Source organism: Numida meleagris, chromosome 1 (assembly GCF_002078875.1).
Source record: "Numida meleagris isolate 19003 breed g44 Domestic line chromosome 1, NumMel1.0, whole genome shotgun sequence".
NCBI lineage: Eukaryota > Metazoa > Chordata > Aves > Galliformes > Numididae > Numida > Numida meleagris.
In genome coordinates, this window is record NC_034409.1 from 70027318 (window position 1) to 70054975 (window position 27658).

The following is a 27658-nucleotide window of genomic DNA, read 5'->3' on the forward strand; positions in this document are numbered from 1 at the left end:
CTTAACCTTCACATCCTACATTCTTGTAATGTGAAACCCAGGCCTTAATCTTCCAAAGCCTTATGTCTGTACATAAAGGATATGTTCCAGAATCGCTTGTCAAAGGAAAGACTTTCGCTGACTTTTTATGGGATTACAGAGTGAGTTTGAGTACAATGAGAAATTCCTCCTCATAGAACTGCTTCAAAATTGATAAGGGGGTTACACTGGTCCAAGCACACTAATCATAGACTGGGGACATTGAATGACTTCTCCTTGTACATGTAGGAAAGAACTGATGTGATTAAGCATTTTTGCTCTCACAATCTGCCACTCTTGTTTCTTCTTCTTTGCTGTTCTCTTCCAGGTCAGATGGAGCTACAGCCCCTTTCTCTCATGTTTTAATGACAAAAGAGAGATGGTAGTCCCTGTCACCATTCACCCTGTCCCATTCACCACTCCGAGCGGCATGTTTCCTAAGCATCACAGCTCTCTCCTCCTCTCAAACCATGTACTACATGCAGACCCTTTCCTAGTTATCCCTGGTCCTCAAATGGAGTTCTAGCAGACTTACCACGTAGGTGGTAAGTCACCTGTCAGCTAATCATTGCTGTCATATTTTATGGGTATAGAACATCATTTTGTCTTTCTGGTACTCATTTTATACTACTTTTCTCAGTGAAAAGCATCATCAAAGCAAACGAAGACCCATTCAAAGTAAATGTTTACAACAGTGGAGCCGTTTGATGTTTTTTAAAACTACATGCAAGTTCACTAGTAGATTTGAAGAATATGTTGATTTACAGCAGTGGAAAATTTGGACCTGGTATTTTTTAAATTGTAATAACAACAGATAAGTAATTGATTTATAATGGCACTCAAACAACTAATGACATTGGAAGTCTAGAATAAAATTCTTGCTGATTGTGAACTTCTGTAGGATTCCTGGAACACAGAAATTCTCAGTTTCTGCTGTGCATATCATCTGCCTACTAAACAGCTAAGCAATTAGATATTATCTAATGTCAGCTAGATTAAAATGAAATAATTACATCTGCAAGAGGAGTGGGGTGTGCTAGCTGTTTCAGTGGCTACCTTGAAAAGCTTGATCCCCTGGGATAAAATTCACAGCCCTGAGTTAAGGCTATGCTTAAATTTCCTATGCAGCAAATGGGAAGAATTGTGAATTCTTCAAAATGGGATTTACAATAACCAGGGCTCAGCACAGTTAAAGCCTAAAATTACTGATAAGAGAATGTGAGGACGGATGTTTACTTTAAGCCAATGAGAGATGCCTTTCTCAATGAGTTTAAATAACATCTTTCCTCTGTAAACAAATAGAAAAAGCTCTCTATTCCTGATAAGCAAAGTTATATGATGAAGATCCTTGCCCATCACCCTCCTTACACTAATTCAGTGATTAAAACAGAGGCTGAGGCTGAAGAAGGTCGTTTAGGACCACTTCTGTAACAGCTCTTTGGCCCACAGATGAAGCTGTAGCCCCGTCTGATGTTTTCAGCTACTTTCTCTAGCAGTATTCTCCACTGGTTGCTCCACAATTCCAGCTCTTCAGCTTGCTTCAGGGTCCTCTGAGACCTTCTGGGAAAAGGTAGACTCTATGAATTGCCTTTTTCTTTTTTGTCCTCATATGTAGGAAAACTAGAAACTAACAAGCTACAGTATTAACCTAGGTCATGATGCACACAGTGTGATCATCTAACTTTGCTGCAACACCAGGATAACTTAAAATCCTACCCTTTGTATACAGTGCAGTTGTTCTGCTCAGAAAGGTTCCTAAAGACTGCACTGCATACATTGTACATCAGATGCACCTAGGCTGCTCCCAGCCTCAGCTTCCCTCCCCCCAGTATCTGCAGTGAATGCTCCTTCCTTCTGCAATTTCTTGTATGGCTCTTTTCCCCAAGTCACCTGGCTTACAAAAACACCAAGAAAGCTTGACCACAGTGAGGCCGTGGGTTTAGCTGTCAAGCAGCAGAATTGCTTAGGTTGAGAAGCGCCCCAGAGGAGAACCAGTTATTTCTTGGCACAGTAGTTCTTCCAGTCAGTCAACTGTGCACAGATGTTTGTATGAGCACAGCAAACAGCACTGAGTGCTCAGGTTGGTATTGCTGTCCAAAAGCTCAGTATTTAATGCACTGAAAGACTAAAATTGTCTAAACTCCTTTGGGTAACCTTCTGTGGCACTCTGAAATCCCTGCTCCCAGTATGCTTTCATTATATGGTTCTGTCACCCAGTCATTTGCAAGGTACAACTGTTTGGTATCCATTTCTTCCCTTCTCCAACAGGAAGAAATATAGAAATTTCAAATCTCTGGTATTTAAAGAATCAAGGGAACTAGGACTACTATAATAAACAGCTGTATTTGTATACAGTGTTTGTGTTTATCCTACCCACATACTCTGCTGACAGCATCTTCACATCTGTTCATCTCCTTAATCCTCTCTCCAGAATTTCTTACCACATTTTCAAATGTTAAGAAAGGGGCTAATGCATGATAAGCAGCTTACTGGTTACTAATTATACTGGTTCCTATTTACACACACAATAATTTCTCTTATTACAAATGCTAGTTCCACAGTTTTCTATTTTCATCTCTAAGTGCTATGTGAGGGACCAGCTGTTTCTGTAGCCATTTTCTTTGCAGAATGGAAACATCTGTAAGTAGGTGAATATAAAATAATATAATCTTAATGTGGATTATCTTGAAATGTATCATAACTCTTGGGAAGTTTTCTGCTAGATAAATGATTCATTATCTACATATCTATCTCTAGAGCAATTTCCTGAATACTACTGGTCCCAGAGTTGGGAAGACAAGTACCTAATCTTTAGAGTAATAACAGGTTTGGTGTCTTTTCTTAGGTCAAGACCTCAGAGGAGGCTTTGACACTTTGTCTCAGTAATTGTCATAAGATGTTGATTATTAGGCCTTTTTATGACAAGATATTAGGTCTCTAAGGCACAAAATTATTTTCCACAGAGCAGTTAACATATATAGTAATAGCCAAAATTATTATTTTAAAAAATGCTGTTAATGCAGAAATGACACAGCTTAAAGAGGGAAAACATAATTCTAATAACTCCATTACAAGCAGAAAAAGGAACTTGTGCTTTGCAAGACAAGATTTGAACAATCTAACTCTTAGTGAAGGTCTGAAATTTCCCTTGAGTTTGTTAGCCATACCCATTTTTTCTTAGTTTCCCATCTTAAAATTCCTAGTCTATTAAAAATAACTAATCAGAAAAGCAAAGGTTGCAACTCAGCTGTGGGCCTGGCCATTGCTGTTTCTCATTTAGGATATGTAGGATATATAAAGCAGCAAGTGGTCTTTTGCAATAGACTATTGCCACATACAAATCAGGCCACAAGGTTAGGAAACAAAAATGCTGTGAAAATACAGCAGACCTAATATTTGACCATATTAATGTGAAATAGCATTAAGCCATTTGTTCTGCGTAATAATTATGAAATTATGAAGAATAAAGGCAACAGCTGTGGTATTAGAATGGAGAAACAAATTGCTACTCTCAAGATTTATTTAACCTTGAGGATGAAAAACAGATCACTCCAAGGAATTCAAGATATGAAAACTCAATGTTTCTTCTATCAGAACTAGTTATGCAGGCTCCAGCCACTCTCCAAATATGAAAATACAGACAATTTTTACTGAGTTTTATTCAGTCACTGTTGTAGTTTCTTTATCGTGAGGTGGAAACTTGTACCTTTGATTATAACCAGCTCTTGATTATTGGTGAGTGGGTTACACGTGCTGCAGATTAACTAGACTCTTGCTAGCAGCACAGTGATGTAGAGTGCATGATAGCATGTGTCACTTGCATCACATCTAAAATCTGTTCTGTCCTTCACAGAGACCTGCTGACAAACAAGCTGGTAAAAGGCAAACGCGCTGAATGTTTTGTTACGTAGCACATGTTTTGTAAATTGAATTCTAAAAAAACACTACATTTTCTGTTCCCACATCACTTTTAGTGAAGGCTGGTGCTAGAAGGAGCATTTCAACTGATAGTGTATTTAAACGAACCTAGCTCAGAGGACCTTCTATCTGTTTTGAGATTCAACAATAGCTATAAAATAGCTTTCATGTTACCAGCCAAAGTAACCAAATGAAGTACTTCGAATATAGCCTCCAAAACTGGTCCTCAATTTTCCAAAAGCATACAGTGTAAGATACTGCAATGAAATTTTCAAAAGCTGGCTCTACTATCCTCACGCTTCAGTCATTACTGGGAAAACAGGAGTCCATCTCTACAGAATGACTTAATGTTGGACCTAGCAAAAGGTATGTGAAATTGCTGTTTTATTTTCTAAAGTGAATTGCATGCTGTTAGGTTTTGTTTGTTTGTTTGCTTTTTCCTTAAAAAAGATTATGACAAAAACCCACAGAAAACTCCAGAGATAGCTTTACCTGCTTTTAATGTTTGTATTGCTTCTGTTATATAAATCTTTATAATTGCTTTCCCATTGCCTAAACCAGTGTCTGTTAGTCCACTGCCAAATAAAACCCAGAACAGGCCTCTCAGCTTAGTTCAAAGCATACATTAGAACTATGAAGCGAAGTTTGGAAGCTGCACTGAAACTGCTTAAAAACCATCAGCATCTACTGTTAGCGTGTACAAACCAATTTTTGAGAATATATGCTGAAATTTGTACAGGTTTATTACTCCTTACTAAAATAGCTTAGGAATATATTCACCAAAACATTAACCCAAACCCTAAACATTTTCTCAGAGACTAGCAAGATCAGACCCAAGGAAAAAGCAGGTCATTGTCTTTCACTAAAATGACCTACTTTCAATCTCTTGCCAATGAAACCTGAGCAGTTAACCTGAGACCTCTGCAAGCTTAATGGACTGTGTGAACAGAAAAATATTGCCATAAACTATTTGTCTGTTGCTCGATACAACTGTTTTAGGAAGATCTGGAATCCAGTTGTTGGCAAGAATTATGTTTATGCCAAGTGTAGTTTCTCTGTAAAGGCTAATAGAGTAGAGAGTAATTCAGGTGGTGCTGTAAATAGACTAAAAACTGTAACAGGCTACTTTCAGGAAAGGGTAAGTAACCTTCTCAGTCCTTGCTCCCCAGAAATACATCTTGTGGCAGAAGTCAGTGAGCAGAGCAGCACTGTGCATGTGGAGCCTTGGCACAAGGAATATAATGGGATTCCTTTCCAGGTTATGATTAGTATTTGTCCTTAGCTCACCTCCCTCTGTAAAGCAACACTTTCTTGCCCTGGCCCTGTGGTTTCTCATGCATGTTTAACAGCGAAGGTTTTGGTCTTCTGACCATCAGTCTAGAAGGTAGTGCCCAAACAGTAATAGGATGTGCCCGAATAACACAGGTTGACTATAAGTTGTAAAATCCATCTGTTACTGATTATAATTAATTCCTCTGAGAAATTGGCCTATTCAGGGGTACATAAATGAGAGTTATGGAATAACAAAGAGACCAGTGCTCATACTCTTTCTCCCTTCAAGATCTCAGACCTGATTACTTGTCACTTGTCAAGTAGTGCTCCTTTGTTGCCTCCTGTTTATTCTTTGTCCTATGTGGTTCCTCTGTCCATAAATTATATTCCTTCAGTAAACTTAGTACTTCAATGGTATCTTTCTTCTAAGTAGTGGAAAGTACTGTAGAAATACTTTTTTTTTTTTCCAATGGATTTAGTCAGCCTCTTAGGAAAATGGAACGCCTACATCATAATTAGTATTGTAGCTAAATGGAAAGGATTAAGGGAGAAGATTTCAGTGGCTACGTAATGGACAGATGGCACGCCTGTTGAATTCATGTCAGGCACTAGGCTGGGTTGGCATCTGTAAACAGATGTTTAAGCTGCTTGCACGTTTCCTGGTAGTTTGTGCTCCATCAAACTACACTAGATTTCTATTACTTTGCCTGAGGCCTTACTCGATTTCCCTGTGCTTCCTGGAAAATGACTACAGATTGGATTCAGTAAAGGATTTAGGATGCCTGCAACACTGATTGCAGCATAGTATATGTAGTGATATGTGAGATAAATTAGACAATTTTGAAATTGCATATTGTACAACTGCAGTAGGGTTAGTTGGCAGGGCTTGTGAAGAGGTTGCATCATTTTTCTCAGATGGCCCCGTTTTTAGAGCTAGCTTACAGGATTTTTATCCTAAAAAGCTATAAGATTTACAGCAGATAAACCTGTATCTGGAATTAAATGAATAAACTTAATGTGAACAAAAAAAGGATTAGAACAGGTTTTGAGAGGAAGAACAATTATCTTTATAGGCCTGGAGATAAAAGGGAGATGAGATAGGCAAGTGATTAGCCAAAGGTTCAGTGTGTTAAACTAATCTACCTTTCTGATGAGACAGCTGGTTTTCCAGGCAAGGAAAATAGGATCCATTCTGTCTACATGTACCATAGAATATGTATGGTGATATTTTGCATGAGAAGCTGTTTACAAAGCTGGAGATGATATAGTGGAGAAATTATAAGATCTGTTACAGAGCTGTCAAAGGAGATAAAAACTGGTACTGTAAAAGAATAGGCTTATGCTGGAGGGAGGAGTACCATGTAGAGAAAACTTGGTGTTGTGTAAAGAGGGAAATACTTCTAAAAAATAATAAAATAAAATAAAAATATCCACCCCAAAAATAGCAGCAACAAACAACAAAACATCACCAAACCAAAACATTTAAGCTGAGATGAGGAAGGACCTGGAGGTATTAGTTGATCATATAACTAATCATAATTAAAGGTTCAGATTTCCTAGTAAAGACTGCAGCTGTAAGGCTCTGGTGGTGCTCTGTCTGAAAGACTGGTTACAGGACTGGTCAGGGCACATTTGCAGCACCTGTCTCACGACAGAGGACTGGAGGAGTCTAGATACCTGAGTGTCATAGACAAGGGCTTACAGAGAACGAGGCTCGACACTCCATGCGCTGTCAAGTGAAAGAGAAGAGTTACTAAAGTAAAAGAGCAGAGTATAAGAATAGATCATTATGAATGGCTGTGTATCATTTTATGGTAGAAATGCAAAGACTCCTAACTATTACAGAAATGAGGTTCAGGAACAGACTTGTAGTGACAGCTCAGGGCTAAAAATAATTTTTATAATGGAGTTGATCTCTGCCTGCAAAATTGAGATTAGCACTGGAAAATCTCTTCATGGAATAATGCCCTGAGAATCCCTTGCTCCCCTGTTATTTAACTGGCTGTCCCTGTCCAGTTTCTGCAGCTGGTCAGAGCTGTCCCTCTCTGAGCACCTCAGTGTCTGTTTTCCAAAAGCATGGATTAAGAAATGGTACTTTCTTGTATGTAAGCTCTGAGTAAATAGTGCAAAAGCACAAGTGGATAGAATACGAAAAACAGAAGAGATGGTTCTTTCTTTTAGAAGAGAATGGGGGGAAAAATGTGGTCAGTCACTTTTAAATTTAGGAAGTGTAGGATGTGGCTCCATCTCCATATTCAGCTCCCTCTTTCTCTGCGAGCTGAATGAAGAGAGGCACCAAAACAACAGGTAGGATTGGGTTGAGGACACTCTCTGCTCTGTCTGTGGAAATGGTGAGATGATGAACAAATGAAGATGCATGGCCCAAATAGATGTAAGTGGTTGGAGAGCTGTTAGAGACAGCGAAACTGAATATATATGGCCCAGTGCTGATGGTATTCATTCAGAGAAAAAATTCAGAGTTCCTCATGATAGTGCATATTTTGTCCAACGATTATTCAAGATCTTGCTGGTAAAACTACCTCGTGACTTTTCAATATTGGCTTCAAGCCCACTCAGGTTGAAAAACAGCTTGACTCCTGCTCTGTTTTCCTGGCAGTGTGCCCTGCAAATAAACTGCACAACACAACCTCCCCTAGGTGTGTTTTTAAAAGTGTGAGCTCCTCTCTGTCTCTTTGGAGTTGTTAGGATATGATGGTGCATGCAGGCAGCTGAATAGGTTTCCAGCAGCCCTGACAGGCAATTAAATCCTGAAGGGTTTCAGATACCATTCTGTTTTTCTTACATCACAGCTTTGGGGAGATCCCCACTAGGTAAGCTCATTGTGAATTCCCTTCTGAGCCATTCTCTCCCTCCCCAGCAGGATCCTGATGGAAACTGTGGGATTTGTGGAGATGGATGGGAGTCACATACAACTACTGGTTCCTCTTACACTATGACAGGAAACCAGCACCTTTTTCCAGGGAGTTAAATCCTGCCTGAGATGCTTTTGAGATTTCCAAAGCACTTGAGCACAGAAGCGTTTAGAGCACCTCTCTGGCCTGCAGTGCAACTCTCCACAGAAGTATCTGAGCTAGCAGTGAAGAAAATACCCTACAGACCTGAAAGTGTGATAGCATTGCTACACCAGTGCTGGCAAGAGTCTGGGTGCGCTGACTCAAGGATGGCACTTTCTTAGTACGGGCCATGAGATAGATTACATAGCCATGAGACAGCTCTTCCACAGTACTGTGCTGGCAAATGGGCCTGCTCCCTGGTGAGTTAGTGGGGTGACATGGCAGTGCATCACACAGTGCTATGCAGACCATTGCAGGTGGTTATAGGAGGGCATGGGTTGGTGATGGGACTTGGTAGGTAAGGTGGATGGCTGGACTTCTTGATCTTGAAGGTCCTTTCCAACCTAGATGTTTCTATGATGCTGTATTAATCATCTATTGCCAATCAATGTTGCTGTGCTACAGAACTTCTGGAGGTATTCAGGCATGTGGAGATGCCTTGCTCCTGCTGGCTGCTTGGGCTTTGGATGAATCGAGCTCTCCTTGTACTTGTTTGTACAGCATCACGAAATGCTGTTTTAAATAATCATGTACACAGTATGTCCTTTTGAGCCTCGGATAATGGAAAAATTGCTAAATATGCACTTTCTACCCCATGCATGGGGTCCGAGGGTTGTGCCAAACGAAGCTGAGAGCTTCCCACCAAGCTATACCGTGCTGACCCGGTCCAAAACGCAACTACCACCACAACCTCCCCGACCCACCTGCAGACTAAAGGACCTCGAGCGGCCGCCCGGCCTCAGCGTGCCGCTGCCGCGCCCCGGGGCGGGGTCTGCTCTGCAGCCGCCCGCGGGTTGGCTGGGCCGCCTTGTGCCATCGCCACGCGGCGAGGGGCGGCGGGCGATTGGCGGGCGGGCGGCGCTGGGCGCGGTCGCCATGTAAAGGCGCAGGAGGGCCCGCCAGCCGCTCAGCTCGGCGACATCGGGAGCGGCGCGGGCCCGGAGCGGCAGCGCCCCGCCGCTGGCCATGCTGGACCGCGAGCGCGGCTGGAGCGTCTCCTTTGCCGGCTGCGGCTTCCTGGGCGTTTACCACATCGGTGCGGCTACCTGCCTGCAGGAGCACGCCCCGCACATCATCCGCGACGCCCGGCACATCTACGGCGCCTCGGCCGGCGCGCTGGCCGGCGCCGTGCTCGTCGGAGGCGGCTCTCTGGGTCAGAGCTGAGCTGAGGGGGGCGGGCGGGGCCGGCGGCACGGCGGGGGCGGGCGGGCCGGGCCGCGCCTCGTTCCTGCCGGGCTGACCTTGTCCGTCCGGCGGCCCGCGGTTGCGTTGGGGTCGGGGCGGTGCGGGGCTGCGGAGCGGTGCTGCCGCGTGGCGATGGCAGCCGTGCAGGGAGCGCCCCTCACGGCACGGCTCGGCCCGCAGCTGGAGTCGGCACTGTGCGTCTTCCTGGGAAACCAGCGCGTCCCTGCTCCGGTTACATTTGCGTTAGAGTTCCTGTTAGCTTTGCCGTGCTTATCCTAAAGCTTCCCTTCTCTTGGGGTACGGCTGAGTGAGGTACGATCAGCGCTGAGGTTGGCTTCAGTGCGCTTCTCTTCTCTGGCTTAGCATTGCATGGGTCAGCTAGGCAGGGGCTGGTTAAGGTGGTTGGTGTTAATTTGTTTTCCAGAGGGAGCTCTGGCCCCGGAACAAGCTCCCCAGGGCAGTGGTCGTGGCACCGAGCTGCTGGAGTTCAAGGGGTGTTTGGTCACCGCTCTCAGACGTGGGGTTTGGTTTTGGGTGGTTCTGTGTGCAGCAGTGGTTTGGACACCGCGATCCTTGTGAGTCCCTTCCAACTCAGCATAACTCAAGGTGTTCTACCAGTCTGACTGTAAGTTAAGTTATCGAGATAGTGCTATTTTGTATTTGTACCAGATATTTCTAGATGACAGGTACTAGTTTGCAAGTAAATACAATCTCTCTTGTGAAATACTGCCTGCCTGGCAGAAGGAAAAGGATACCACACTTTCACCTATTGAGGGCCTAAATATATTAGCCTAGTAGATTAGACGTGTTGAATGTTAAAGCAGCTTGATGCAATAAAATATTAAGTTGTTTCCGATAGCGACTATTGTTTTAAGAAGTGTATGAAATCTGTGCAAATCTGAAAATGATTTTTCTTTTAAAACAAAGAGATCCGCTGCATAAAGGCTTGTCACTCAAAACTAACCATTTGTGTTCATGGTACGCCTAGCAGGCTTAGAACCATAAGACTGTAAATTCAAGGGCTTGGATTTTCTCTTAAAACTTTTGAGGGAGCTCTTCACTAAAATAGCAAAAGTTCTCTGCCTGCAAAGGGCTGATGCAGTGAAATGCTTCTGCCTGCTGCTCAACCACTGGTCTCTTATCACTTCTGATTAATTTCTTCAAAGCTTTAGCAATAAACTTGCACTACTTAAGTGTTTCAATTTAACCTTAAGGTGCTAATGTAGCACACGTGAATTGTTATGAACTTGATACTGGCCTTTAAAACAGATCGTGATTGTCCACAATAGTGATTTAGTTTTAGTATGTGTCTAGTGTTAAGTTCTAATTAGTTGTAGATTACTTAAAAAGTCGTGGAAGCTGCATTGAATTTTAGAAGAGCTTACAAGCACAAAAACAACTCAAATTGCTTGCCTGAAAATATTTCATTTTAACAGCTTTTAAGACTTTTAGTATTTTAAGAACTAAGACTTGCAGGCTTCAAATTATTCCAACATCATCTCTTTCTTATGTGCTAAGTGGAATTATCTGTAAATAATAGAATAACTCATGTCTTTATGAGCACTACCCTCGGTACTAAGTTTTATGGGTGAGAGTATCTTTTTTTTTTTTAAAGATGCTTGGGATTATTAAAAGACATATCAAAAGCAGCCACATTCTAAGTTCTTCGAAATATTAGAATAAGAAGGTATACCCATGTCAATTCTGCATCTCTTTAGCTGCTAATTTGGTGTGGTTGTGTGAAAGCAGAGGATCACCATTGAGGTCTAAGGAAACATTATAATAATTTCATACACTTTATTAGTTTGTACTGTGCAGCTCCTTTACACTGATACTATGTAATACATGGTATTTCTTTCTGCAGTTGTGGCTGTATGTCCCACATGTTTTCACAGTTGCCTTTCACTGTAGGAGGAAAGGCAGAGTCAGCTCTTCTGAGTGGTGCCTGGTGGAAGGGTGAGAGGCAAGACACAGCTGGAACAAGGGAAATTCTGAGCAGATACTGGGAAGTATTGGTGATAGGTGGACAGTTGAACTGGATTATCTTAAAGGTCTTTTACAACCTTGTTGATTCTATGATACGAAGATAAGAAAATTGCCATGGGATGGGGGGAATGTAGGGATAGGTGCCCAGAGAAGCTGTGGGCTCTCTGTCCTTGGAGATGTTCAAAACTTGAATGGACTCAGCCCTTAATTCATGTCCTTGTCCCTGCACATAAAATTACAGCTGTGCTTGTGTACAGGATTTTTGACTTAATTTGACTTGTATGGTTCGTCTTCTGGAGGCTTGTAGCTGGATGTTTTACATAAAGGGCTTTCTTCTTGCTTTTTGTTGTCTGTTGTCTAGAGTCCGTAGAACTTCGAGTTAATGTAAACAGCTATTGAACAGAGGGAAAAAATACGTGTTCTTTGCTAGATTGAGGGAGAAACTTTCTTCACTGAATTCAGGGTAAGATAGGGGAGGAGCTTGGAGGTGGCTGTACTTCAGAGCATGATGTGCATTTTAGGCTAATCCAAACAGAGACCGTTGAGGTGCACACAGCTTAGATCTTCTCCATAGGTGTCTTGGACACTTGATGTTTTAGTTGTGATGTGGTCACCCATTCAGATGTCATAATCGTGTTTTCTTTTAAGCGTGGACTTAGTATGCTAAGAAAGGTTGAGGTATTGCTAATTGAGGGGAGAAAACAAATTTGTAGAAAGATAATATTTCCATAAATTTGAACTGAAAAGCTTAAGTAAAGTTCTTTCTAGTGTAGTGTTGATGGTTAGCTTGCTAAGTTGACTCCTATCTGTTCTAGAAAGAAACTGTAAGTTAAAATTTGCAGGTTCTGAACATATTTTTGGGTGACGTTGTAGTGTATCACTCAGGTTAACGACCTGTTACTTTGACCTTCCTTCTCCCTACTCCCCTTCCGCTTCCAAGCTGACTGGCTTATCAGGCAATATCCCCAAAGTATGCACTGGAGAAGCGTAATGCTCAATATTTAAACAACAGCTCATCATTGTTAGTCTTGTTAAACATGACTATTTGTGTGGTTCTTAGAGTGATTCAGGTGTTCTGTAGGAACAATGGTCCTCTGTAGTGGTTTGCTCTAGTTCCTAAAAGCTGATTTAATTGGAGAAAATTTGATAATATATCTGTTACATTTTGGCTTTTAAAAAAAAAAAAACACAACCAAACACCTATTTAGGTGGAGACCTGTGTTGCAAATCTCCACCGTGTTCCTTACCCACTGCTTTAAAAACTTACCTGTGGAGGTTCCCTACCATAAGTTCCCACTAAATGTTTCCCTTATTGTGTTTATATATAAAGAAAGTTAAAAGTTACAGTGCCCTGTAACAGTATGTTTTGTTAATGTCCAACAAATATTACTAGCTGTGATGAACCAAGGCTTCTTCGGCGGAGATACTGCGGAATTTAAATCGGTGCGTTATGTGGTTTTTGTGCATGTTGCATATGGAGTACATCTATGCATGTGTGCTTATGGAAGGTTACTCATTTTTGTTTCTTCTTAAAGAACACGTTTCTAGAAGGAATGATTTCTAACTGAAGTATCTTGCATTGGAGTTTTATATCTACAGTCTGTATGGAAATAACAAATATAAGTAACTTAGTGGCTGGGTCCTCACCAGAACAAGTTTTAGCTCTAGACATGCTTCAGTAAAGGAAGAATGGGTTTTGGGTTTTGGTGGTTTTTTGTTTTGTTTTTTTTTTTTTAATTTCCATCCTTTAAATGAAATGTGTCTTATTTGCAGCTGAAGCTTGTGCGGATGTTCTGGCATTAGCCAAAGAAGCTAGAAAGCGGAATCTTGGTCCTCTTCACCCTTCCTTTAATGTGATAAAGATCATAAGAGATGGATTGATGAGAAATCTTCCAGAAAATACTCACCTGCTGTCATCAGGCAGACTGTGTGTTTCACTAACTAGAGTCTCAGATGGTAAAAACACATTGATATCCAATTTTAATTCTAAGGAAGAAGTTGTCCAGGTATGTTTCTTTTTGGCAGCTTCCTGAGGTTTTTGTATTCTTGAGTCCATTTAGTGTCTTCTGTTGGATTTCCATCTTAAACAGCTGAAGTCACTGTTACTTTGACTGTACTTTAAAAATTAATTCAAACTTCATTATGACATTCATTTACTAGTTTTTCCAGTTAATGTAACCATGAATGGAGTGAGTAGGTCTGTGAGAGAGCTTGAAAACAGATATGCCTTTAAAGTTCTGTGCACCTAAAGAAACTGTATCTGTCATGAATAATATCTTGCAAAGTTATTTTTATAAAAGCAGTGGTAAGGAAGCATTTTAAAATAGCTTTTTTTATTTCTTAATAGCAGTGTAAAAGCTAGCACAATATCATTCCTCTGGAATCATGCAAGTGTCCTTAAGTAGTTACATGGGTTACTCAGAAAATGCGTAGCTTGAGGGAATGATCATAAACTTTTTCTTTCTAATTAGTATTTCTACAGATGGTCCTTCTGTAAATCTTTTTTGAAGATAAAATGTGATTGCATTAAAAACAAAATGGAATGTCCTCTGTATAAAATAATACTTGATAATAACTTTATTTTAGTAATTATGTAAGAGTACTTCCTTGAGTTTTTTTGGTTGCTTGTTCAGTTGGTTTTGCTAGCATCTGAAGAGATTAATATGAATGATAACTTCAATAACAAAATGGTTACGGTTTAATTTATATAATTTCATTTTCCTACAGGCATTGATCTGTAGTTCATTTGTCCCAATTTATTGTGGCCTAATTCCACCATCGTTTAGAGGTGTGGTAAGTCTCTGTTAAGATCTAAAAATAATTCCACCTATTCTGAAAATAACAAAAGACAGTGTATATGCTTTTTTGTTATCATAGTGCAAAAAAATCCTCTTGCCAGAGCTCTTAGTACTGTAGCTATATGTTTGCTACAAGTTGTTTGTCTGTTCCCATTAGTGCACGTAATTCCATGGTTACAAAATCTCTTGATACATCATGGCTATACTGAGTTTTCTAAAGTTCCCCATTCAAGAGGTAACAACTGCCGATAAGTTAGTATAGTTTGCTGTAGGTGTTTGGGTTAACAGGTCTTGAAGTAGGCATGCACTTTGTGACATGTTAATGACTTTTCATTGTGGTGTTGCACTGAGTTGCATTTTCCTTCTTTTCAAGTTTAGTTTTTCTTAAACAAGGAGAGGGGAAGAATGTTGGGGGGGAAAAAAAGAAAATCCTTAAAAGTGGTCAGTCACAGACTGTTCTCAAGGCTATCTGTAAGTACTAAAAGGTCAAGGATAGCCATGAAATGCTTAAATTAAAGCAAAAGTGATTAGAACTGTATGGGGATTTTTCTTTATCTGTATTTCTAAACCTTGTATGTCTTCTTAAACTCCTCCAGATTAAAGGTGTTATGAAAACAGGACGTTGGACTGAATCCAAGGTTTAGGTGGATCCAGGATAATCTGGCTATTCAGTCCTTGTCACCAGACAACAACGTTATTTTAGAAGACCTCATTCAGAGTACAAAAACGTACAAGTGATGCTTTATTTGGCCCTATTTTGCAGGAAGAGAAAGAAGGAACCTTATCCTCTTGTTCTTTGCAATGATTTTGTTATCATTTTAATGCTTAGGGAACATGTTGTAACTTGGTAAGAATACCACACTCGCATATGGTTGGTATGACTCCTGTAGGGCTTAAATACTGTAGAACGTCTAGTATTTAAACTTGGTAGCTTCTTGACATGTAGTGGCTTGGTGCTTCCTGCACATATACTTCAAAACAAAGACTTGTGGATAATGTCCAGTAAGTGTGTGATACTAGTAATGTGCAACAGCTCTTTACTTGTGCGCACCTGCTGCAACAGCTGAAGTTCAGAGTATTTTCAGAGCATTACCTTTCAGGCTGTGTTGCATTCCATTTGACAGCATGGTCAGTGTTAGCAAAAGAAGCAGGTTTGCTGAAGGACTTTATCATATGAAACAACTTCAGTTGTAGGCTAGCTGTTCTGTAAGCAGTAGAACTGCCAAAGGCTAGTTTCTGTTGGATTTTAGGTCCTTCCCCAACATGAAGCTTTCTTCTTCCTTCTACCCTCTTCTCTCCCTCCTGTCTTTAGTAAGAGACAGTTATGTTGTGACGAGGCACAAGCTATGTGCCTCACCAAGCTAGTGTAAACTTACCAAAGAGAGTGACTGAGATCTACCAGTCTTTCACTCATTAGGTGGGAAAACAGGGATCTAAATGGAGGTCACCTTTTTTACCTAATTGCCAAGTTGTGAAGTGGGTTGGGTTGATGCTTGTTGTTTTTGTGTAAAACAAAAAACAAACAATACCTTTCATTCATATCCATGGGTTCGGAACATGTTAAGGGAATGAGGCAGAAACTGCAAACAAAAAGCAAAAAAAAAAACAACCCAATGACAACAACAGTCCCCCTTCCCCCCCCAAAAAAAAGCCACACCAATGAAAACCAGCCAGCATAATTCAGGCATGTGCTTCCATGTCTGCATAACTTAATGACAAGGTTGCGTTCTGTGGCTGTGCCTTTCCTTCTTGCCCAAACCTCTTTTGATGCTTCCACAAAGGATTTGGCGATTGCATTATACACCTGTAGGAAGCTTGTCAGCAGCTGCTTACTGCTGGATCAGAAGTGTCCAAAAAAGCTAACAGGTAGGAACAGGCTTCTCTAGAAGAGTATGTTGAATAAATTGCTCTGAGCTGTCCTTTTCCTCATTCCTAATTTGTTTCTCACAGTGCTTGGGGAGCAAGTATCAATCCAGATTAAACTGGTAATCCAGGTTGCACCTGCTCAAAGCCACCTTGCCTTTCTATTTTATAGAAAGACCTACAGGTTATGTCTGATGCCTGGTTAGGAAGGAGGAAAATGGGCCACTAAAACAGCAAAGTTGGTAAGGAGGTGATCTCCTGATGCTGTTAGAACAAACTGTCTAAAACTGGCTCTGCTGGAGAGAAGGCTAGTGTGAGCGGCTGGCTAAGTTTTTGCCTCTGCAGCTGCTGCATCTGTTACCTCCAGTTCTTGGATCCTAAAACCTTTGTGATGATGACGCATTAAAACTATGGACAGGAGTGGCTGAGCACACCAAAAAATATAACTTGGGACACCTTCTAAACTTGCGTGCAAAGCTTTTTTTTCCACTTATATTTGCAATTTCTTAATGTCCAAATATTTATCATCCTTTGATTGTAAATTCTAATTCCAAGAGCACTTATAAGCATCTCTTTTTAAACTGAATGGTTTAATATCATGGAACCTAAAACTTGAAGTGGAGTGCTGTTCTCTACTGTTCTTTCCACAGAAGCACCCTGGTAGCTCATAGGCTAGTGCTGTCCTTTAAGGAAGGGGAGACAGTTGTGCCAATTATTTTAGAGCATGTTGTGTGGGATTATCATCCTTAAAATGGACTTGCTCTTTCTTAAACATCCAAAGAAATCCCAAATAGAATACTTTCAGATTTTCTGTAGAACTATAGGACAAAGCGTACTATCCAAAATGTTTAGTCTGGGAGCATAGCAGAGGCTGTTCTGCTAGTCTTAAATGCTATTTAACAGGAAATCTGCTAGTTTGAAAATGTATGTGTTCTTTCTACTACTTTTAATCTTTGTAGCGCTATGTGGATGGAGGAATCAGTGACAACTTGCCTCAGTATGAATCCAAGAATACCATCACAGTTTCACCTTTTGCTGGGGAGTGTGATATCTGTCCAAAGGGGAATTCTGCCAACTTTCATGAAATGAATGTGACTAATACCAGCATTCAGCTCAGTTTGGGGAACCTTTATCGTTTAACACAAGCACTCTTTCCACCAGAACCTAAGGTAACTCACTGCCTTCATGTATTTAATAAAACATTTTTCCATATAAAAGATATACTTTTTGCAGAAAGCTACAGTAATCATAGCACTTCATCTGGTCATATAAAGTTTTCTCATGACAATTCTTATTTGTTCTATTCATAGACTGTGTTAGTTCTCCTTTTTTTAGTCTCTCTGACTAAAATTGGTACTGACTTTCTCTGTTTCTTTAGGAATTAGCACAGGATTCTGTCACAAAATCCACACTGGTAAATTAATAACTGTCAGTTTAGAGTCTCTTCATGTTTACCTGCTGACCAGGCTCTTCAGAACTTTGCAGAAGTTCTAAAGCCTCAGGTTTTTTTTGTAAACTTGCAACCTGCTTACCTCAGATATTAGTCTTTAAACTTTGCTAAGCACTTGTAATTGCAGATCTGATTAGGGAAATGACTTGAACTGCAGTTACTAAAGCTGAAAAAATTGAAGACAGACTGCTAGTTAACTTGGGATACACTACAGAGGAGAAGTAATATTTTGATCGCTGTAGATGCTTTAATTTTTTTACTACTTGGGGAAAAAAAACCATTAAATTCTACTTATGTATATGTTAATTTTTTTCTTTTGTCCAGGACTACTGTGCACATTAGTAGATGAGCTGGTGTTGCATCTGCTGAAAGATGTTTTCATGTGGAAGGCTAAGTTTGAGCTGGAACATGAGAATTGCACAGCTGACCTCTTACAGTTTTGGGAATTGGGAAGCATGGGGAGGGAACTGACATATTCCACCAAGCCACCCTTTTGCATTGTTATTTCCTTCTGGCATTATGCTAGTCAAAGACATGAAATGAGAGAGGAAATTCTTCTAAACCATTAGAATGCTGTCCTTATTACTAAATAATTCAGTGCATCTGTGATAGATTAAAGCTAAGCAGATGTATGTATAACCATATGTAGCACACAGTAGGTATATTAACCTGAACCTACTGAATTATAGCAACTGTAAGGAAATTTTCCACTAACAAGGATGGAGGATAGTTGTAAGTGGCTTCTTACTCTATGGACTCCTGATCTGAAATTTAAGTTTTCTATTTGGTTATTTGTCTGATTCATTTACCCTCTGCTTGCAGGTACTAGGAGAGATCTGTGAGCAAGGATATTCAGATGCTTTTAAATTCTTGAGAGAGAATGGTATGTTACTCTTGTGGGTAATTATTGGTGAAGTGTTGTTAACTTGTGTGTTTTTCTGTTTGGCTTTCTTTTTAAAAGGGTGGAGAAGGAGCAGGGGGTTTTGTAAGTTATATTCTCATATGATTTGTATCAACTGAAATTCAGAATAGCTTTAACTATTTACCTGAGGTAGTTGTGCTGTCACACAAAAACTGCACTTCACGATTTTTGTCTATCTTGTGTGAAGTGAATATTAGGGAATTGTTAAGTGAAATTACCAAGGAATTCTACTCATAATTGTTGGAAAACTATATTCATTTCTTTTGTGTTAATACCAGAGGATAGGAGTAGACTGCACTCTTGTGCAACCTGCATCTTCTTATCACTTCCCCTCTTGTATTGTCCAAGTAAATCTGTAGGTAAAACATTACAGTCCAAACTAGGAACTGTCTAACAGTAGTATTAAATAAGTAACAGATAAATACTTTGTTTATATTATGAAAGACTTTACAAGAGGTCCTTAAAATGTAACAGTTACTGGGATCCAGATCATAACTGAAAGATGTTCTCTTTTTCTCTTGAATCAAAGTAAAATATCTATAAATCTCATTCCTTGCTCAATTCTGAGACAGACAAGTTAGAAAAAATAATTTACTATTTAGCATGAAGGTAACTGTAACAGATTATAGGAATGGAAATTGAATTATGATGTTTGTACTATTAGAGTTAGTACCAGCTAACATGCTGTAATGTAGTTGCAGCTTGATGTGTTCATTGCTCATACTCTAAGCAAACACTATTCATGCTTCCTTGAAACAATTTCTTCATGTTCAAGAACATCCCAGTTCTGCTTAAGAGTTTCATTTCTAGTAATGTTTTTAAATATTTTTTAAGAGAATCCCACCTTAGATCCTTTGCAAGTTAATTAAAAGCACAACTTTTGCCAAACATGCCTATAGTTCGGGGCTGCCTGTGCTAAGATGGGCTGTGTTCATGTACTGCACCTACAAGTTTCCTGCGTGCACACTTCCATCTGATGCCAAATCTGAGATTGTGTGCAGGTCTTTGTTTTCCCCTCACATCCCCTATGTACTGCACTATTTGTCCTCATTTTCATACTACTGATGTGATACTTCTGTTCTTACCATATGCTTTCCAAACTCTTTAATTATGTATCTACTTTCTCATTAAGCTGTTTCAACTGTAGGAGCTCCTTTTTTTCCCATCTAGAACACTTTGATATAGATAACTTCTCTGCTGACGTCTTCGTATATTCTTTTGACACTTAGCAGCAGCAAATGCTGATTTAGATTTATACTTTGAATGTATCTTAAAACAATACTTACCCTACTTTCTTTCCTTTCTTACCTTGTGACAGCGCCTCTAAGTATTCTTGTGGTACCTTCTGTGTCAAATTTCCCATTCTAGTCTGATGCATTGTAGACGTTTTCTTTCAGATGAAAATGACGTCAGTTTTCCTCATCTCCTTTAAATCATTTGTTTTGCTGCTGGAAAACAACCTTGGCAAAAGACCATGTGTTTCAGATTCAGTTTCAATTGATTGTTTTTCATTTGCTTTAGAATTTCTTTTAAAGTAAGATCTAAATCTGTACAAGAGCAGTCATAACGATGAATAAATGTTTGTGTGCTTATAAGAACAAGTGTATTTGACATTGGGTAGAATATGTTTCCTCGGGATAACACCTCTTGCAATGATAAAAGAGTTACAGGTACTCTGAAGACCTGTGGACTGAGCCTAAGTGGAAGCTCTTGACTCTTTCAGGTATTCTGAATGACTCAATTTATGTCAGCTTGTCCTTCACAAAAGCAAATCCTCATGAAGGTGCACAACACATTGACTATATGAAGAAAAAAAATATGTCTGAAAACAACAGAGTGGAAACCTCACAAGTGGAAGTACTCGGTGAGGCACTGAAGCAAAATCCCTGGCCTCTGGAGAAGAGCATATTTGAGAGTCTACCTCCTAGGCTTCGTAAAGGTACATTCTTCAGACTGTGTTCTGTAACTTTAAATGGCAAATAGTGATTTCCCATCTTACCCCCCAACCTTACTCTAATCTTATAATTTGCAAAATATGTTTTTTATTTAATCGTATTACTCCCTATGAAACGTTCTTTAAGTACTTAGACAATGGGAACATGTACGTTTTGATTTAGCTACAAAAATAAGACAAACAGGGTGAAGGAGTTATTTCGTGGAGTCATGAATTAAATTCTCCTGTGGTTTGGATTTAGTTTGTAAGTCTACAGTATCTTTGTAAATGTATATTTAACAATAAAGTTGAACTTCAAATCCAAACACTGGTTACCCCGTCTTATTTTTATATCATACCTTAGTAGATTTCTAATTGCCTGGTTTTCCTGTTGTCTTAATAAGATGTTAATAGGCCAGGAGCACTTCTGGTATTTCTTAGTCTATAATTCTTATCAAAATCTTCTGTGGATGCTGATGAGTATTTTCAAGATCTGAAATCTGTAGCCCTAGTGACTTAGGAGAATAAAATATGAAGTGTGAAACTTTTGAAAACTGTGTATAAAAACTGGAATATGTGGAACTCTAGAATTTAAACTCCTTAAAGTTACGCAGTCTCAGACAAGGCAAGAATGCTGTCTAAAATACGTAAGTATTTTTGGAGAGGTGAACCTTGCATCTTCTCATAATAAGTTAATAATACTTAAATTTACTGCTTAGCAGTTCTGAGTAATGTCTTTTTGTCTCTGTGATAATAGCCAGTGCTTCCTGTATTTTAAAATAGCATTGAGAATGCTTATGATAAGTGCCTTGAGATTACTTTTTCCAGTTTCTATCTGAGCCTTATTCAGTAAGACTTGATCATATTGACTGAAGATTACCAAACCTTGAGTGAATTATTTGAACAGTTCCCAAATAGTCTAACATCTTTCTCAAACACAATTACTCTTAAGCGCTTCAGGAAGCTTGTAAAGAACCAAATGGATTCTATGCTCAGTTCTCTAAACTCTTCCCAATGCGGGTGCTATCCTATCTGATGCTACCATATACGCTACCTGTGGAGTCTGCTTATTCTGCTGCTTTACGGTAAGAAAGTTTTAATGAACTGCTTTGTAATTACACTTGAGTATAATTGAATGCTTATTCAGTTTTGTAGGTGCTCTGGTACTCTATAATTCCAATGTTAACTGTCCAGTATAACTGACTTGTTAGGAGCATTTTGGGTGGGGGGGGGGGGGGGAACACAAAAAACCATCTGTGACATTGTTCTACATCTGCCTTCCTTTCATTCTTCCATTGTGCTTTTCTCTTGTTCTTGTTTCTTCTCCCATGTGACACTAAACTCACCGGAAAGTTCCTGCTACACAGAAACAGGTCTGAAAGACAGGAATTTTTTGCAGTCTACCTTGGAACTTAGTAGAATGACTATACTGGTCAGACACTCAGCATAAATCAGAGATGTAGTGATATGTGCTAGCCTCTTTTTTTCTTTAGGTTGTAGAGAAGAGATGAGTGAATTAAATGGAAATTTAGAGAGGCTAGGAAGATCTGGAGATATTGGTGGGGGAGTTAACACAGCTGTTGTTCTCCCCAAGCTGTTTTGTTAGATGCGTTATGTAGGGACATAACATGGATGAGCTCTGTTTACAAACTAACTTGTGTATTTTGATTGTAGGTTAGTAAACTGGTTTCCTGACATGCCTGCTGATGTTAGATGGATGCAAGAACAACTTCTTCAGATTGCCGGTACAGTTTATTCCCAGGCTAAAAAGAGGCTGTTCTGTACATCCAGGTAAATTGGTGTGCTGCTGCATGAAAATTACACGTTTTTAAAAGTTCTCTCTTAACAGAACTTCAAGTACTAATAAGTTTTCCTATTAAAATAGGATTTAATAGTTTTCTTAAGAGTAGCACAAAACTGTTCTAATTGCTTCTGACTCTCTTATTTTTTAAGTATGCTGTATGGAGTTCTTTGTAGTTCATCAATGACTGCTGCATATTATAGATGAAGGGGTGTTGTCTTATTGGCAGAGTTATACTTTAGTGGGTGTTAGAGAGCAGTCAGATGACTGAGAACAGAGACGTTGCTTCTGCTCTGCTTCGTAATAGCTGAAGCAGTCAATGAGAAAAGAGGAAATGGTTGCTCAGAAGTTCTAAATCAGCATGGCAGTTAGGAACTGGAAGACACTGGGAGAAAGACTGGATTTCTAGGAGTCTAGCCAGGGACCCTTGTAAGAGCATAAAACAAAATTAAAAAAACACATAGATGAATATGAAGGTAAGGTAGCTGGGAAAAACTAAAATAAGACAAATATGAGAATTCCCTATTTCCATATAGAGAAATACAGGCCCTCTATTTGCATGGAAGGGACCTCTTCTGTAACCTAGTTGTAACTAGGTTTATGTTTCTCCTATCAAATTGGCATGGGGTTTAGCCTTCTAGACTTAATGCTTCTGTTAGTCTTCTTAGCACAATGTATATGCAGGAATCGGTCACAACTTGCCCTAGTAGGAATCTAACACTGCCATTCGTTTCACCTTTTGTTGAGGAGTTTAGTGTTTGCCGAAGGATCTTGAAGAACTTCTACAAAATAATACAACAGCCCACATTCTCCATTTAAAATAGACTTGTTGCTGAAACAGTGATTTGTGCAGCCATGTCAGAGTGGAGCTGGTGTTCATAGACCCTCTCTGAGGTCCAAATGGTTATAAAAATGAACTCTCCTAAGATTTGGTTTGAAAAGGCAGAAATCCAGACTTAGCAGAGCAGGATATGTTTTTCTACAGTAATTTTTGTGATACTTGTCTCAGCTTCTGGAGTTGCTTGTTTGGAGGAGAGGGAGATAAATTGGCCTGAAAAGCTGTCAGCACTAAACAGAACTCTGAAATGCTTCGTAAAAGCTTCCAAGAGATAACTCTAGCGCTGGAGACACCTAACAGCAGCACTTATTTCAGTTAAAGTATTGCCTTGTTCCATATGCAGCATAGTTTTAAATTCAAAACACAAAAAAAAAACTTTTCATTTTGAGCCAAGCTTTCTTCAATTCTCATTGTCTTCTAATAATAAATTTAAGGAGGGAAAACCAAAAATATTCTTTATTACTGTGGAGGTTTTATACACTGAGCCACCAGAAGTGCAGTTTTGCACTCACTGTGAAGAATTGCTTGTTCCTATTTCCTTGTAAGAAAGAAGCTTTGAGAGGCTCTGTACTGGCATCATGAAAGATCTGATTCATGTGCTCCATCTTCTAAAAGTCGTCAAACTCACTGGTAAAGGTTCTGGCTTAATGGAATGACTTAATGGAGGTTGAAACCTGAGTTTTCTTCCTTTGTTAGAAGAATCAAATGGTGTCCTGATATCAAGTAGTAAAAGTATTCTTTACAATATTCATTTTTATCCAGATTTCATAAGCATTTAACTCTTCTTAGGCAAGTAGCCTCTTTTCTCTCTTTCTGAAATGATGTAAAGCCTTCTACTTGCATAACATTTGTTGGCTTTTGAGGTCATCTTTCTGAGTAGAAATGTCATTCTTTATATATATCTGCTATTACCCTACTGTTAGCTCTCCAGTCCAGTGTCCTTGTGCTGCTTGCCAGTGAGGAGCTGGGGAGGCACAAGAAGCTGAGCAGGAACAGAACCAAGGCAGCTGACACAATCTGGCCAGAGGCATATCCCCTACCATGTGCTTATGCTTAGCCATAAAAGCTGGAGAAAGAAGAAAGCGGGGATTAGGGGTGAGATGGGACTCAGAATGATGGTGTCTGTCTTCCCACTGAACTATTGCGTGATGGACTCTGCTTTCCTACAAATGGCTAAACATCTGCCTGCTGATGGAAAGTAGTGAATGAATCCTTCATTTTGGTTTGCTTGTAGCTTTTGCTTGACCTGGTAAACTGTGCTTATCTCAATACATAAGCTCTCATGCATTTACCTCTCCAGTTTCTTTCAACTACCCACAGTGAGCGGCTGTGTAGTACTTGTCTGCCTACTGGGGTTAAAACACAGTGATGATCAACGCCCACAGAGTCATTTACACTGTCAAACTTTGAAGTTTTCTGAAGCCTTTCTTTAAATGAATTTCCTCTTCAGATAGCTAGGTCCCAAGGCTATATATGTAGAATCTCACACTGTATTCTATAGGCAACACTCTTTGGGATTGTACTGTGTTTCAGTATCCATCAAGAACTTACTGCTGCTTTTCCGAAAAGAAATAATCCCATTGTGTTTTCCACTCTTCCTCCTATGTTGTCAGATTTAGCTTCTCTTTTGCAACCAGACTTAAATCTCATGAAAACTTGAGCTGTTTACAGTTTGGACATTCTTCTAGGAGCTTCACCTGCTGGATGGTATCTTTTAGTGCATCTGATATTCAAGTATAGAAACTGATGTTGAAGCATGTGTGTAGGGAGTCTGTTTGGAGGGGAGTGAATGATGGTGGTTTGTTTTTTATTTTTTGTTTCCCTAAAGCATTGCAAGAGAAGAGAGAGAACTTCTAGGAAAAAAAAATTAGTATTCTTGGTGATAATCTCAGTTTCACAAAAGAAGGACTAACCCGGTGATCTAGGTGGTGTTTTAAAGATTAGGAAACCTCTGTTCCAGTTGCTCAAGTTGGTGATACTTGGCCAATTGTGATATGTAATGCCAAGATGGTGTTTGTGAAATTGAACGACTGTCTTTCCTGGTGAATGTTGAGACCATGTTTGTTAATGTCAGGTAATTACTGTGATTCACGAGTGACTATATTCTCTAAGTGGGTAGCTAGGGGAGATCAGAATTATTCAAGAGGTAATGCACCAATTGGATCTCCCCTTCTAAACATATTAGAACAGCATGATGACTTGTAATTTAACAATTTTATATACACTTCTGAGGACATCACATAATGGTAGGATGCTTTTCTTCCAGGTAAGGTTGTTTTAAGATCCTTTTCCTATTGTTTTGTATCCTAACTCATTAAGTACGCTTAGAATTAACTTTTTTCCTGTAGTGTTCTTTGTCATGAAGGTTCCCTGTAAGAAATCTGAATAGAGAGATCATTGAAACATGGCTAGTCTTTTTTTTATCTTTTTTGCATTTTTTTTCTTAAACAGGAAAGACAATTACACACCACTAAGAAAATGTCAGACTGCCCCATCTACTGTGGAATTCCATTCTTCATACTGTCATCTTAAAATGCCTCACTCTTCTGCAGACATTGAAACCTGGCTCTGGGAATCTTCATGCTACATGGACTCGGTTATGAAACATACTTCTCCTAAGACAGAGGAGCAGTCAGACTTAAACTCCTATCCTAATTTTCTCCCAAATTCTGATGAGTTTGGTTTGGAAATAGATTTCGACTCCTCCTCAGAGACAAGTTTCCAAACTGCTCCAGAATATTAATTTGGAAGTAGATTCCACAGCTTCCAAAATTCCAAATTGGCAGAGAAATTTAAATCCCAAAGGACTAAAGGTCACTTTGTTTATTGCCAATAAGTCTTGGAAAAATGTTTACAGCTTCCTGTGAAATCTGCCTTTGGAGTTCTGCTGTTTTATGGATCATTAAAACAGTGGCTGCTATGCTAAGTAATAGACTACATGTCTCTCAAAGCACCAGCTCAGTAACCTATAGTAAAGTTTGTAGTAAACAGTGTCTCTCTGGAAATGAGATTATTTTTTTTTTTAAATCTACCTTAGGAGAAAAATGTAAATTCTGTAAACATCTTGTTAAACAAGCATTGATAACAAAAGCTTTTTAAAAAAACATAATTCCCAATAACATGTTTTCAGATTACTTTTATAGCACTTAATGAAATTGGATTTGTACTTCATAAAGGGAAATATGCATTTGTGCTTTTTAGTGGCCTCCCATGTCTGTATGCCTTACGTTAAATGTACTGTTCTATTTACGGAAAATTGTCTGCATGAGATAATGTAGGAACAGTGTTAGTCTAGGATATTGTCTGTACTGCACAGTTTATATGGCTGCTCAGGTTCCTCTATGGCTCTTTCCTTTCTTAAATACTTCAGTGGAAAAAGTCACGAGAACTGGGACGCTTTCACCTGAGATGTAATCAGGTACACTTTCAGTGGCTTCATAGGACTTCTGTGTACTCAGTAAGAGCTTAATACTTGACTAAGTATAGAGAAGTAGTTAAAATAGTGGCTGCGATTAGTAATTTCAGAAGGTGTTAAACTTTATGGCAGATGTTAACGTACTTCCGTGTATATTGAGTGGTGGCTGTTCTGGTCTTCTCTCTAATTGCTGCCCAATCATTCTTGATCCATTTATTTCCCCTCCATCTCAGGAGATTTTTCTGCTCTTCCTTCGCTTTCCTCTTGCTAGAGGTGGGTTGGGGGGATTAAAAAGGGTCCTTTCAGGCTCTGGAAGGCCTGGCAGCCCCAGGAGAGCTTTCCAAGAACATTTGTCAGACAAAGCAAATTTGTAAGACTTGGTGGAAGCAGCAGTAGCCAGGGGCTGTACAAAGGTCTCAAATAATGGGTTGAAAGTGGTCTGGATCACATCTGTATTGAGTGATAAGGGTTGTAAACACTTACCTCAACAAAGGTTCTGTGTAAATGTAATGAAGACAATGCATCAGTGTATGAATACTTCAGAAAATGTAGTACCTGTTGAGATTAACTACCATTTTGCTGATTTAGTATCATCTCTTGGACATGTTTTGTGTGGTTTTTTTAAGTGGAAGGAAGCAGCTCTCTTTAAAGGTCAGGTTGCCATGTGTTTGCAGCAGGTGTGTGATGTTTGTGGGCTTCCTGTAAGCAGATATGAATTCTGGGCAACTCTGTTGTGGCCCAGGAAAGAGACGGAGGGGTACTCAGCAGGAGCACTGAGATAAGGGAGGAGCAGGGGTGAGCAACACAGTACAGGAGGGGGAGAGAAGGAAGCGTTTCCTTCAGGAGTGTAAGCGTGGGTACATAGAGGTCTTCCAGGAGCAAAACCAAGTCTTTCTGCATTGGACCAGCCTTTAAGCAGTTACGCAGCTGTGATTCCCCTAAGCTTGAAGTACTAAATGGTACAGCATGAAAATGATGACAATGTTGGGGGCACAACAGCCCCACTGTCACATTCTTGTTACAAATCCCTGGTGCTATTCTATTTCAACTGTTCCTGTCTTGTGTGTGTGTATCCTCAAATTTGCAACACAATCTGGAAATGTTATTGAAACCACAATTAAAAGCTGAAATGTCCGGGTTTTCTGTGTGTCTGCGTTACTTCACCCTCCTACGCCTCATGGCCGC

The 27658-nt window shown here is 39.7% G+C and overlaps 1 protein-coding gene across 3 annotated transcripts; it reads left to right on the top strand.

The window, feature by feature from the left end:
- Positions 9128–27607, top strand: LOC110396835 (patatin-like phospholipase domain-containing protein 2). 3 transcript variants are annotated; one of them, XM_021392704.1, is made up of 9 exons: positions 9128–9435; positions 13227–13459; positions 14181–14246; positions 17074–17283; positions 18387–18447; positions 20210–20425; positions 21372–21504; positions 22094–22210; positions 25510–27607. In XM_021392704.1, exons 1-9 carry the CDS (start codon positions 9249–9251, stop codon positions 25799–25801), a joined length of 1515 nt encoding a protein of 504 aa, XP_021248379.1. In that variant the 5' UTR covers positions 9128–9248; the 3' UTR covers positions 25802–27607. The 3 variants fall into 3 exon arrangements, with proteins under 3 accessions (XP_021248379.1, XP_021248396.1, XP_021248389.1); XM_021392721.1 differs by lacking the exon at positions 9128–9435 and adding an exon at positions 9506–9779; XM_021392714.1 differs by lacking the exon at positions 9128–9435 and adding an exon at positions 9931–10092.

Bases quoted from the DNA above. Each gene is read 5' to 3' on its own strand.
- LOC110396835 (XM_021392704.1), top strand. From the start codon at position 9,249: ATGCTGGACCGCGAGCGCGGCTGGAGCGTCTCCTTTGCCGGCTGCGGC. The intron at 17,284-18,386 runs GTAACTCACTGC...CTCTGCTTGCAG, and splicing joins TCTTTCCACCAGAACCTAAG to GTACTAGGAGAGATCTGTGA. The intron at 21,505-22,093 runs GTAAGAAAGTTT...TTTTGATTGTAG, and splicing joins GCTTATTCTGCTGCTTTACG to GTTAGTAAACTGGTTTCCTG.